This window comes from Bombyx mandarina, chromosome 12 (assembly GCF_030267445.1).
Source record: "Bombyx mandarina strain Sakado chromosome 12, ASM3026744v2".
Classification (NCBI taxonomy): Eukaryota; Metazoa; Arthropoda; class Insecta; order Lepidoptera; family Bombycidae; genus Bombyx; species Bombyx mandarina.
In genome coordinates, this window is record NC_143219.1 from 203293 (window position 1) to 218413 (window position 15121).

The 15121-nt window shown below is 35.2% G+C and overlaps 1 protein-coding gene across 1 annotated transcript; it reads left to right on the top strand.

The window, feature by feature from the left end:
- The first annotated feature begins 827 nt into the window (after nucleotides 1-827).
- LOC149501705 (uncharacterized) lies at nucleotides 828-3035 on the top strand. Its single transcript, XM_089731711.1, has one exon. It carries the CDS (start codon nucleotides 1367-1369, stop codon nucleotides 2387-2389), a length of 1023 nt encoding a protein of 340 aa, XP_089587837.1. The 5' UTR covers nucleotides 828-1366; the 3' UTR covers nucleotides 2390-3035.
- The last annotated feature ends 12086 nt before the right edge of the window (nucleotides 3036-15121 follow it).

Here is a 15121-nt window from a genome sequence, read left to right on the forward strand (position 1 = left end):
TTAGGCTAAATAACATAATATCTTTAAATAATATACTATTAGGATTAAGCGTATACCTATCTAGTTAATCTCATAGTCTTTTAAATAACTTTTAGAAAATTTAATTCGTAATATAAGAAATCCTTGTTCTCACTATATAATATCATTTCCAGCATGTCAGCTAAGAGTCAAATCCAACAAGAATTTGTACAACAAATTAATGCAAGCTCCGGACTATATTTGGACAGTTTGGGTCAAATCAAAATATCCAGCGGTCAACTTAATATACTTATACCATTAGATATATCACATTTCAAACCATACTTAGAAAATATCGAAAATGCTATCAATAAAGCACGAGCGCTGTGTCTCGAGACTAAAGTCATAGAAAATTTGGAATGTCATAGTATAACTCAACCCTTAGTAATACGATATCACGATATTATCCGTCAATTCACATCCATATCTGAGTTGTTAGATAATAAAGCAAAACGTAGTGCTTGGTTCGGAGGAGTCGGGACAGTAATTAAACACATATTCGGAAACTTGGACGAGACCGATGGCCTTAGATACGATGAAGCAATTGATGCAATACAAAATGATCAAAGCAAAGTAGCTACATTAATTAAGGAAAATGTTATGGTTACTACTTCAGTCATCTCGTCGTACAATAAAACAATTAATAATATTAAAATTAATGAAGCTAATTTGAACACCGCTATTAATAATTTGTCAGAACATGTTAAGAATATTTCTAGTGCATCTAACGAATTGTATATCCTATCATCCGCTAACCAAGTCATACATTATTTAGAAACCAATATTCTCGCCATATCTTTTCAATTTGACGTTGACGTTTATTCAACAAACATCAACCTAGTGCTTCTCTGTTTTAATTTTTAGTTTAAAAATAGTATAACCACTTTATTTACATTAAATACAATATGAATAATCAGGACTATTGTCCCTTTTTATCATCAAGTGTTATCTCACCATAATGTGTCGGAATTAAAAAATTTGTGAGCTCTTAGGGTGCGAACTGCAACTAATAACCTAATTACCCGTCAAAATAATTATTAGAAGTCATCGTGAACCAGTTCAGTGTTGTGTTATTTGTGTTGTTGTGCATTCAAGTGCGTCTTAAAACGAAAAAGAAAAGTAATAGTAAAAATATTCGTCTTTAGAAATTATATTCAAAATAATCAAATAATTCGTTGCAAAACCCAAAATATTGTTATGCTCAGACGACATCTACTGACATTTATCGGGTGAATGCTGAATAGTGCTACCAATCAAAAGAGGTCGCTACTGAGCGACGTTTGACTGATTTTGTGCACTGCTTGCTATCCGGCGATACAGGTCACTTTACCAAAAAATAAAATAAAACATGTCTCCTACGCATAAATACGGTTGCTGTTCCAGTCGAGCTGCTGCCACTGAGGTACTGAAATGTTGTGAATGCAAGATTCCACACCACTACGGATGTATTGATGGACCTGGAAAAAAACAATTCAAAGACCTTTCAGCTGACGTTAAATCATCGTGGATCTGTCCGTTGTGCGTGGTCAAGAGACCTAAATCTGACGTTAACGAACATCATGTGACTCTGCGCAAGAAGGATGCTGTTATTACTCATACGAGCTTAAATGATTTCCGCTCAATGATCCGTGAAGAGGTGTCCACCTTGTTGGATGAATTTAGAGCAAACATTCTCCGCCAGTTCGACCTACAAAGCACTGAAGTATTGAATCGTCTGAGTCGTGTTGATGATGCTCTGAGTAACTTACAGGTAAAATATGAAGAGGTAAAAAAGGATCTCAGTGACAAAACGAATACAATCACCATCCTGGAATCTGAAAACCAAGATTTAAAATCCACAATTATGGACTTGAGCTCCCGGTTGTCTAGGATCGACCAGTACTCACGATCAAGCAACATAGAAATACAGTGTATACCTGAATTTAAGTCTGAAAACCTGAACTCAACAGTAAAGCAACTTGCTAATACAATAAATTATAATTTGAATGAAGCTGACATCCATATCTGCAAGAGGACATCCAAGTTAAGCAAGGAGAACAAACGCCCCCGCTCCGTCTTCGTCAAGTTTAGCTGCCCTAGAGTACGCGACGAGTTCCTGGCTGCCACCATCACGTTCAACAAGAGGGTTACTTCCAAAGCTGACAAGCTCAACTCCAGTCACCTGGGAATAGCGGGCGAGCGACGTCCTATCTACGTCTGCGAGCACCTGACACCTGCTATGAAAAATGTTCATGCGGCTGCTAGAGAAAAAGCTAAGGACCTAAATTATAAGTTCGTGTGGGTCAAAGGCGGTAATGTCTATATGCGCAAAACAGAATCTTCAGAATACAAGTTAATTAAATCAGTTGAATCTTTATCACTATTAGAATGAATAAACAACGACTTTGTTAAAAGCTTAAGTAACTTAATGTGCTCGATTTTGTTGAAGTGTTTAATTACACTTCAGCATATTGTATTTTGTAAATATTTTATTTTTATTTTTTATTCTATACTTAACTCATCGAATGTGGTAAATTCACCTAATTTTAAGTATCGTTTTGATTGATTCTTAACTTCATTTTATTTAACCGACCTTGTCTAAAATAATAATATTTTTGTTTAATTACAAATTGATTTCTTGTCAAGTTGCAGTTCGCGCTTATCAGCTTACGAATATGATCTCATTAAATAGTTTATCTTGTTATTATCAAAATGTTAGAGGTCTTAGACTGAGTACTGTGGAGATTCAACAACAACTGTTACTAAACAATTATGATATTATAATATTTACTGAAACGTGGCTCAATGGTAGTATTTTAGATTTGGAGATATTTGACAACAGATATGAGGTTTTTAGAAGAGACCGAGAGAGCTCATCTATGTATAATTTTAGGAGAAGGGGAGGCGGTGTTCTTATCGCAGTAAAAAAACAGTTTGTAGCGTGGCGCATGTTTGAATGGGAGAGTGACTGTGAGGACGTGTGGATCAAAATTAAAAGTCGTAATTCTAATGTTCAGTTACTGAATCTGTGTGCAGTCTACCTGCCACCCCCGTCACGGTCACAGCTCTCGATAATTATTTAGACAAATGTAGCGTAGGTTTTGACCAAAATTGTAGCACGATTACATTAGGCGATTTTAATCTAAGCGGGATAAACTGGGAGCTTAACGATGATGAGTCCTACACTACACCGAACAATTATGGTACCTGCCCAATGAATGGCAGTTTGATAGACTTTATGGCACTTAATGATATCGTTCAGCACAATCACATTCCCAATAGTAAAAATAAAATACTTGATCTTGTTCTCAGTAATACTCACAATAATGTTACAATCAAAGAATGTACTCACCCACTAAGAGATATTGATGAATTGCATCCCCCCTTAGACATATCTATAGCAACGACGGTATTTATTAACAAAACTAGTCAGAATACTATCAAACCGAAATATAATTTCCGAAAAGCTAATTATGAAATTATTAACAATGAATTAGTGATATTAATTGGAATAATGAATTTAATGATTGCAGTAATGTAAATTATATGGTTAGCAAACTATATGAGATTCTCAGAAATATTATAAAAAGTCATGTTCCATTTACACCCACATTTAAATATAAAAATTACCCTGTCTGGTTCTCACCATCCTTAGTAAAAATGTTAAAGCTAAAACACAAATACCATACCAAATACAAAAAACATAGAAATCCGTTAGACAAAATAGAATTCAATTACTTGCGTGCTGATTGTGAAAGGGTCATGCGTAAATGTTATAACGATTATATAATCTCTTTAGAAATTTTAATATTCAAGAACCCTAAATACTTCTGGTCGCACATTAAAAAGAAACGTAATTTTAGTTCTAACTATCCACCCACTATGAGTCTTAACGACGTAAAAGGTCACAGTGTAGATGTCATCAGCGATCTATTTGCAAAATATTTCTCTTCTGTGTTTGAAGCTGATGACAATGTGTACAGCAATATTAATGCTGACTGGATAAACACAAAATGTAGTATGCGGGCTGTTCATATTGAAGTTAATAGTGTCAGACGGAAGTTGGAAAATCTGGATCTAACCAAGGGAGTGGGGCCAGACAATATCCCACCACAATTTATCGTTAAATGTGCTGAACAACTCTCCACACCCTTGTTTTTAATATTCAATCATTCATTATTATCAGGGATTTTCCCTGAAAAGTGGAAGGAAGCCCTAATAGTTCCCATACATAAGAATGGGAAAAAAGATCTAATAACTAATTATCGGCCCATCTCCATCCTTTGTACATTTGCTAAAGTCTTTGAAAGTTTAGTTTATACTCATATTTACAATCATGTAAGAAACCAGCTGTCCCCATTTCAGCATGGCTTCATGACGAAGCGGTCCACAAATACGAATTTATTTCAATACGTAGATGATGTTGCGGTCATCATTGACAACTCTGGGCAAGTTGACGCAATATATACTGATTTTTCTAAAGCCTTTGATAAAGTTAACCACAGCATTTTACTAGAAAAACTACATCAATTTGATATCGAAGTTCCTCTGCTTAGATGGTGTTCTTCGTATCTAAACCAAAGGCCGTCACAGGTTGTTATTGACGGGCACAGTTCCAATCCATTCATAGCTTCTTCGGGTGTACCTCAGGGTTCCATCTTGGGTCCACTATTTTTTAACATCTTTATCAACGAAATTACAAATCTTTTTAAATATTCTACCTGTTACCTATTTGCTGACGATCTTAAAATAATGCGTGTTATAAATGATATGAATGATGCTGAACTATTACAGAGAGATATTGATAAATTGGTTGATTGGTGCCAAATTAATAAAATGTATTTGAATATTTCGAAATGTCTACATATAAAATTTACATTAAAACGCAATATAATACCAACACAATATCATATTTCAGGGGAATGCTTGAGTGAAGTTTCTCAGACTCGTGATTTAGGGGTGGATCTTGATACCAAGCTGAATTTCACTAAGCACATTGACAAAATTATAGATGCCGCGAACAAATCACTGGGTTTTGTACTTAGGAATGGTAAGGAGTTTAAGAAGGTTTCCACTACGCTATTGCTTTACAACAGTTATGTTAGAAGCAAACTTGATTACTGCAGCACTGTGTGGTGTCCTACATACAAAACCCATATTAACAGGATTGAGAGAATTCAAAAAAAGTTACTTCGCCACATGTCTTACCGTTTTAGGCCGCCTAATTATGTTGAATCTTATGTTGATAGGGCTAAATATTTTAAAATGCAAACATTGAGTGATCGCCGCGATATGTTAGGCTTATGTTTTTTACATCAAGTTATGAGCGGTACTGTCGACTCCCAATTCATCCTCAATAAATTCTCTTTGAAGGTGCCATCTAGGTTACCTCGTCGCCCCGTTGCTCTTTTCAGCACCCGCTTTAGCAGAACCAATCTAGGCAAGCACTCACCTACTCCTCGTCTAACTAACCTTTATAATAATCTAGTTAGAAAAGTTGAAAACCTTGACATATTTGGCGATTCCCTTCCAATATTTAAGAACAAAATTATAAAAAGTTGTTGTTGAACCTCAGCCTCAGCCTCGGTCTGAGTACTCGGGCATTACTGCCCTTGTTGTCTTTCTTTTGTTTTTAATTTTTTATTATTATTAATAGTATTGTTAAATCTCTATTAATATATTCATGTAATGCATGCTGTGATTGCCTATAATTAGAGTTGCAGTTATCAATTGCTCTATACATATCAATGTTATTTTATGTCTTACTGTAAACCCTGTCGGTAATCCTTAAATAAATAAATAAATAAATAAATAAACTCGAAGACATGATAAATGCTATCTTATTCAGCAGTCAAAATATACTTCATCCTTCAATAATAACACCACGACAATTGTTCCATGAACTCGCCAACAATGTTCGACTCTTGGATGATGATAAACAATTCCCCGTACCTTTAGAGATAAGCTCGATGCACGTTATTATGAATTTTTCTAATGTAGTTACTTATTTTAGTAAGAATAGAATAATTTTTGTCTTAAGAATTCCCCTAGTATGTCCTATTATGTATAATTTATATCATGCTTTAGCATTACCAACGCCACATGAGGCTCAAAATCCAAGAATGTATTCTATGTTAATACCAAGTAGCAAATATATAGCAATGACCAGAGACAAAACACGTTACTGCACTTTGGACGACCTAAATGTATGTAAAATATTGCATACTGAACTTTACATCTGTGACATAGTGACCATATATCCGACGAGCATCAACCCTAGCTGTGAAGTGGAACTGATGATAAAAGTGACCAGTGATTTACCAGTGCAGTGCAATAACAAATTCATTTACGGAAGTGTTAATGTTTGGCAAACGATTTCTAATAACCGATGGATCTTCGTGCAATCCAATTTAACTAAAGTAAGCGTTGATTGTCCCAAATCTGAATTGTATGAATTTAACATCATAGGAACTGGTATATTAAACATCCCTCACGGATGTATCGGTTATACTAAGGACATTAAGTTTATATCTAAATATGTTAATAACATAACAACTACAGAATATACTTTAGATTTTAACATAAATAATAAGTCATGTTGTAATACTAATAAGATTAAGAACTTTATAGATAGTGTATCCCCTACTCCTGTGGTTTTAAAGAACATTGATTTAGATGACCTATCCTTAAAAAATAATGAGATGATCCTCGATTCCATATTAAATGGCGCCGATGACGTAATTCATACGCCACACATAGTTAAGTACGGAATACATTACTCTACAGTGACTATCCTTTTACTTATATGTTTATTTAGTTATTTAGCTTTTAAGTTGTATGTAAAATGTAAACCTGGCAGCACACCTAAAGATATAGATCTTTTCAAACGCATGAGATTTAAAAGTAAGCCCGCTACTATAGAAGAAGTTGAATATGCTGATATCCCTGAGGTAGCCCCAGCTTCTGTCAGACGTCACTTATAAAATAAACTTCGGACTCTTTCCCGAAGTTTATTAAATATGGGGGGAGGTGTTATATATCCCTACCGAACCCTAAACTGCTGACACCCTCGAACCGCTGACTAGACGGTCCGAGGTAGAGACTCGATAGGAGACCGGAGAACGGTCAGTAGTCAGTGAACTGTGTTAGAGTACGGGTGCGGCTGCCGGGATTACTCTGAGTGTCATTATCCATATTATTCAATATCCAATAAATAGTTGTGTCCTAAGAATTTTCCTTTTTTTAAAACGACCTCAGAGAGAATTCCCATAACAGTACCATCAAACGATACAATGAAGACTCTAGTGTAGATGACAGGTCAAGAAGTGGTCGCCCTCGGTCTGTTAGGACTCCAGCAGTGATAAAAGCTGTGAAGGCGCGAATTCAAAGAAATCCCAAACGTAATGTTATGGGAATTCTCTCTGAGGTCGTTTTAAAAAAAGGAAAATTCTTAGGACACAACTATTTATTGGATATTGAATAATATGGATAATGACACTCAGAGTAATCCCGGCAGCCGCACCCGTACTCTAACACAGTTCACTGACTACTGACCGTTCTCCGGTCTCCTATCGAGTCTCTACCTCGGACCGTCTAGTCAGCGGTTCGAGGGTGTCAGCAGTTTAGGGTTCGGTAGGGATATATAACACCTCCCCCCATATTTAATAAACTTCGGGAAAGAGTCCGAAGTTTATTTTATAAGTGACGTCTGACAGAAGCTGGGGCTACCTCAGGGATATCAGCATATTCAACTTCTTCTATAGTAGCGGGCTTACTTTTAAATCTCATGCGTTTGAAAAGATCTATATCTTTAGGTGTGCTGCCAGGTTTACATTTTACATACAACTTAAAAGCTAAATAACTAAATAAACATATAAGTAAAAGGATAGTCACTGTAGAGTAATGTATTCCGTACTTAACTATGTGTGGCGTATGAATTACGTCATCGGCGCCATTTAATATGGAATCGAGGATCATCTCATTATTTTTTAAGGATAGGTCATCTAAATCAATGTTCTTTAAAACCACAGGAGTAGGGGATACACTATCTATAAAGTTCTTAATCTTATTAGTATTACAACATGACTTATTATTTATGTTAAAATCTAAAGTATATTCTGTAGTTGTTATGTTATTAACATATTTAGATATAAACTTAATGTCCTTAGTATAACCGATACATCCGTGAGGGATGTTTAATATACCAGTTCCTATGATGTTAAATTCATACAATTCAGATTTGGGACAATCAACGCTTACTTTAGTTAAATTGGATTGCACGAAGATCCATCGGTTATTAGAAATCGTTTGCCAAACATTAACACTTCCGTAAATGAATTTGTTATTGCACTGCACTGGTAAATCACTGGTCACTTTTATCATCAGTTCCACTTCACAGCTAGGGTTGATGCTCGTCGGATATATGGTCACTATGTCACAGATGTAAAGTTCAGTATGCAATATTTTACATACATTTAGGTCGTCCAAAGTGCAGTAACGTGTTTTGTCTCTGGTCATTGCTATATATTTGCTACTTGGTATTAACATAGAATACATTCTTGGATTTTGAGCCTCATGTGGCGTTGGTAATGCTAAAGCATGATATAAATTATACATAATAGGACATACTAGGGGAATTCTTAAGACAAAAATTATTCTATTCTTACTAAAATAAGTAACTACATTAGAAAAATTCATAATAACGTGCATCGAGCTTATCTCTAAAGGTACGGGGAATTGTTTATCATCATCCAAGAGTCGAACATTGTTGGCGAGTTCATGGAACAATTGTCGTGGTGTTATTATTGAAGGATGAAGTATATTTTGACTGCTGAATAAGATAGCATTTATCATGTCTTCGAGTTTATTTATTTATTTATTTATTTATTTAAGGATTACCGACAGGGTTTACAGTAAGACATAAAATAACATTGATATGTATAGAGCAATTGATAACTGCAACTCTAATTATAGGCAATCACAGCATGCATTACATGAATATATTAATAGAGATTTAACAATACTATTAATAATAATAAAAAATTAAAAACAAAAGAAAGACAACAAGGGCAGTAATGCCCGAGTACTCAGACCGAGGCTGAGGCTGAGGTTCAACAACAACTTTTTATAATTTTGTTCTTAAATATTGGAAGGGAATCGCCAAATATGTCAAGGTTTTCAACTTTTCTAACTAGATTATTATAAAGGTTAGTTAGACGAGGAGTAGGTGAGTGCTTGCCTAGATTGGTTCTGCTAAAGCGGGTGCTGAAAAGAGCAACGGGGCGACGAGGTAACCTAGATGGCACCTTCAAAGAGAATTTATTGAGGATGAATTGGGAGTCGACAGTACCGCTCATAACTTGATGTAAAAAACATAAGCCTAACATATCGCGGCGATCACTCAATGTTTGCATTTTAAAATATTTAGCCCTATCAACATAAGATTCAACATAATTAGGCGGCCTAAAACGGTAAGACATGTGGCGAAGTAACTTTTTTTGAATTCTCTCAATCCTGTTAATATGGGTTTTGTATGTAGGACACCACACAGTGCTGCAGTAATCAAGTTTGCTTCTAACATAACTGTTGTAAAGCAATAGCGTAGTGGAAACCTTCTTAAACTCCTTACCATTCCTAAGTACAAAACCCAGTGATTTGTTCGCGGCATCTATAATTTTGTCAATGTGCTTAGTGAAATTCAGCTTGGTATCAAGATCCACCCCTAAATCACGAGTCTGAGAAACTTCACTCAAGCATTCCCCTGAAATATGATATTGTGTTGGTATTATATTGCGTTTTAATGTAAATTTTATATGTAGACATTTCGAAATATTCAAATACATTTTATTAATTTGGCACCAATCAACCAATTTATCAATATCTCTCTGTAATAGTTCAGCATCATTCATATCATTTATAACACGCATTATTTTAAGATCGTCAGCAAATAGGTAACAGGTAGAATATTTAAAAAGATTTGTAATTTCGTTGATAAAGATGTTAAAAAATAGTGGACCCAAGATGGAACCCTGAGGTACACCCGAAGAAGCTATGAATGGATTGGAACTGTGCCCGTCAATAACAACCTGTGACGGCCTTTGGTTTAGATACGAAGAACACCATCTAAGCAGAGGAACTTCGATATCAAATTGATGTAGTTTTTCTAGTAAAATGCTGTGGTTAACTTTATCAAAGGCTTTAGAAAAATCAGTATATATTGCGTCAACTTGCCCAGAGTTGTCAATGATGACCGCAACATCATCTACGTATTGAAATAAATTCGTATTTGTGGACCGCTTCGTCATGAAGCCATGCTGAAATGGGGACAGCTGGTTTCTTACATGATTGTAAATATGAGTATAAACTAAACTTTCAAAGACTTTAGCAAATGTACAAAGGATGGAGATGGGCCGATAATTAGTTATTAGATCTTTTTTCCCATTCTTATGTATGGGAACTATTAGGGCTTCCTTCCACTTTTCAGGGAAAATCCCTGATAATAATGAATGATTGAATATTAAAAACAAGGGTGTGGAGAGTTGTTCAGCACATTTAACGATAAATTGTGGTGGGATATTGTCTGGCCCCACTCCCTTGGTTAGATCCAGATTTTCCAACTTCCGTCTGACACTATTAACTTCAATATGAACAGCCCGCATACTACATTTTGTGTTTATCCAGTCAGCATTAATATTGCTGTACACATTGTCATCAGCTTCAAACACAGAAGAGAAATATTTTGCAAATAGATCGCTGATGACATCTACACTGTGACCTTTTACGTCGTTAAGACTCATAGTGGGTGGATAGTTAGAACTAAAATTACGTTTCTTTTTAATGTGCGACCAGAAGTATTTAGGGTTCTTGAATATTAAAATTTCTAAAGAGATTATATAATCGTTATAACATTTACGCATGACCCTTTCACAATCAGCACGCAAGTAATTGAATTCTATTTTGTCTAACGGATTTCTATGTTTTTTGTATTTGGTATGGTATTTGTGTTTTAGCTTTAACATTTTTACTAAGGATGGTGAGAACCAGACAGGGTAATTTTTATATTTAAATGTGGGTGTAAATGGAACATGACTTTTTATAATATTTCTGAGAATCTCATATAGTTTGCTAACCATATAATTTACATTACTGCAATCATTAAATTCATTATTCCAATTAATATCACTAATTCATTGTTAATAATTTCATAATTAGCTTTTCGGAAATTATATTTCGGTTTGATAGTATTCTGACTAGTTTTGTTAATAAATACCGTCGTTGCTATAGATATGTCTAAGGGGGGATGCAATTCATCAATATCTCTTAGTGGGTGAGTACATTCTTTGATTGTAACATTATTGTGAGTATTACTGAGAACAAGATCAAGTATTTTATTTTTACTATTGGGAATGTGATTGTGCTGAACGATATCATTAAGTGCCATAAAGTCTATCAAACTGCCATTCATTGGGCAGGTACCATAATTGTTCGGTGTAGTGTAGGACTCATCATCGTTAAGCTCCCAGTTTATCCCGCTTAGATTAAAATCGCCTAATATAATCGTGCTACAATTTTGGTCAAAACCTACGCTACATTTGTCTAAATAATTATCGAGAGCTGTGACCGTGACGGGGGGTGGCAGGTAGACTGCACACAGATTCAGTAACTGAACATTAGAATTACGACTTTTAATTTTGATCCACACGTCCTCACAGTCACTCTCCCATTCAAACATGCGCCACGCTACAAACTGTTTTTTTACTGCGATAAGAACACCGCCTCCCCTTCTCCTAAAATTATACATAGATGAGCTCTCTCGGTCTCTTCTAAAAACCTCATATCTGTTGTCAAATATCTCCAAATCTAAAATACTACCATTGAGCCACGTTTCAGTAAATATTATAATATCATAATTGTTTAGTAACAGTTGTTGTTGAATCTCCACAGTACTCAGTCTAAGACCTCTAACATTTTGATAATAACAAGATAAACTATTTAATGAGATCATATTCGTAAGCTGATAAGCGCGAACTGCAACTTGACAAGAAATCAATTTGTAATTAAACAAAAATATTATTATTTTAGACAAGGTCGGTTAAATAAAATGAAGTTAAGAATCAATCAAAACGATACTTAAAATTAGGTGAATTTACCACATTCGATGAGTTAAGTATAGAATAAAAAATAAAAATAAAATATTTACAAAATACAATATGCTGAAGTGTAATTAAACACTTCAACAAAATCGAGCACATTAAGTTACTTAAGCTTTTAACAAAGTCGTTGTTTATTCATTCTAATAGTGATAAAGATTCAACTGATTTAATTAACTTGTATTCTGAAGATTCTGTTTTGCGCATATAGACATTACCGCCTTTGACCCACACGAACTTATAATTTAGGTCCTTAGCTTTTTCTCTAGCAGCCGCATGAACATTTTTCATAGCAGGTGTCAGGTGCTCGCAGACGTAGATAGGACGTCGCTCGCCCGCTATTCCCAGGTGACTGGAGTTGAGCTTGTCAGCTTTGGAAGTAACCCTCTTGTTGAACGTGATGGTGGCAGCCAGGAACTCGTCGCGTACTCTAGGGCAGCTAAACTTGACGAAGACGGAGCGGGGGCGTTTGTTCTCCTTGCTTAACTTGGATGTCCTCTTGCAGATATGGATGTCAGCTTCATTCAAATTATAATTTATTGTATTAGCAAGTTGCTTTACTGTTGAGTTCAGGTTTTCAGACTTAAATTCAGGTATACACTGTATTTCTATGTTGCTTGATCGTGAGTACTGGTCGATCCTAGACAACCGGGAGCTCAAGTCCATAATTGTGGATTTTAAATCTTGGTTTTCAGATTCCAGGATGGTGATTGTATTCGTTTTGTCACTGAGATCCTTTTTTACCTCTTCATATTTTACCTGTAAGTTACTCAGAGCATCATCAACACGACTCAGACGATTCAATACTTCAGTGCTTTGTAGGTCGAACTGGCGGAGAATGTTTGCTCTAAATTCATCCAACAAGGTGGACACCTCTTCACGGATCATTGAGCGGAAATCATTTAAGCTCGTATGAGTAATAACAGCATCCTTCTTGCGCAGAGTCACATGATGTTCGTTAACGTCAGATTTAGGTCTCTTGACCACGCACAACGGACAGATCCACGATGATTTAACGTCAGCTGAAAGGTCTTTGAATTGTTTTTTTCCAGGTCCATCAATACATCCGTAGTGGTGTGGAATCTTGCATTCACAACATTTCAGTACCTCAGTGGCAGCAGCTCGACTGGAACAGCAACCGTATTTATGCGTAGGAGACATGTTTTATTTTATTTTTTGGTAAAGTGACCTGTATCGCCGGATAGCAAGCAGTGCACAAAATCAGTCAAACGTCGCTCAGTAGCGACCTCTTTTGATTGGTAGCACTATTCAGCATTCACCCGATAAATGTCAGTAGATGTCGTCTGAGCATAACAATATTTTGGGTTTTGCAACGAATTATTTGATTATTTTGAATATAATTTCTAAAGACGAATATTTTTACTATTACTTTTCTTTTTCGTTTTAAGACGCACTTGAATGCACAACAACACAAATAACACAACACTGAACTGGTTCACGATGACTTCTAATAATTATTTTGACGGGTAATTAGGTTATTAGTTGCAGTTCGCACCCTAAGAGCTCACAAATTTTTTAATTCCGACACATTATGGTGAGATAACACTTGATGATAAAAAGGGACAATAGTCCTGATTATTCATATTGTATTTAATGTAAATAAAGTGGTTATACTATTTTTAAACTAAAAATTAAAACAGAGAAGCACTAGGTTGATGTTTGTTGAATAAACGTCAACGTCAAATTGAAAAGATATGGCGAGAATATTGGTTTCTAAATAATGTATGACTTGGTTAGCGGATGATAGGATATACAATTCGTTAGATGCACTAGAAATATTCTTAACATGTTCTGACAAATTATTAATAGCGGTGTTCAAATTAGCTTCATTAATTTTAATATTATTAATTGTTTTATTGTACGACGAGATGACTGAAGTAGTAACCATAACATTTTCCTTAATTAATGTAGCTACTTTGCTTTGATCATTTTGTATTGCATCAATTGCTTCATCGTATCTAAGGCCATCGGTCTCGTCCAAGTTTCCGAATATGTGTTTAATTACTGTCCCGACTCCTCCGAACCAAGCACTACGTTTTGCTTTATTATCTAACAACTCAGATATGGATGTGAATTGACGGATAATATCGTGATATCGTATTACTAAGGGTTGAGTTATACTATGACATTCCAAATTTTCTATGACTTTAGTCTCGAGACACAGCGCTCGTGCTTTATTGATAGCATTTTCGATATTTTCTAAGTATGGTTTGAAATGTGATATATCTAATGGTATAAGTATATTAAGTTGACCGCTGGATATTTTGATTTGACCCAAACTGTCCAAATATAGTCCGGAGCTTGCATTAATTTGTTGTACAAATTCTTGTTGGATTTGACTCTTAGCTGACATGCTGGAAATGATATTATATAGTGAGAACAAGGATTTCTTATATTACGAATTAAATTTTCTAAAAGTTATTTAAAAGACTATGAGATTAACTAGATAGGTATACGCTTAATCCTAATAGTATATTATTTAAAGATATTATGTTATTTAGCCTAAATCTATTATTTTAGCGAATAATTATAATTATACGTTTTCATTCAAAGTCGCGGGCTTAATTTCATCGTAATGGTGTCGCACGTGACGACGGTTTATCAATAGTGATAAAGTATTGTTACCGTGTATTTTAATCACCCTGTAAGGGCCTTTCCATACAGGTGATAAGGCTTTTCTTGATCTCAGGTGATTTTTGAGATATACGTAATCTCCGGTTTGGTAATATGCTGGGCGACTACGCGAGTCATAGTATGTTTTAGATATGCCCTTGGATTTCTGGATATGTTCTACTGCTTTTTGACGAGAGTATTTTAATCGATTTTGGAGCATCCGGACGTATTCGGGATATGTCGTTCCGGTCGGTTCTTGGAAGACTGAATTTGGTATGAAAGGTTTATTTCCAAACATTAACTCGTACGGTGTAAAATGAGTTGTTGAATGTACGGCCGTA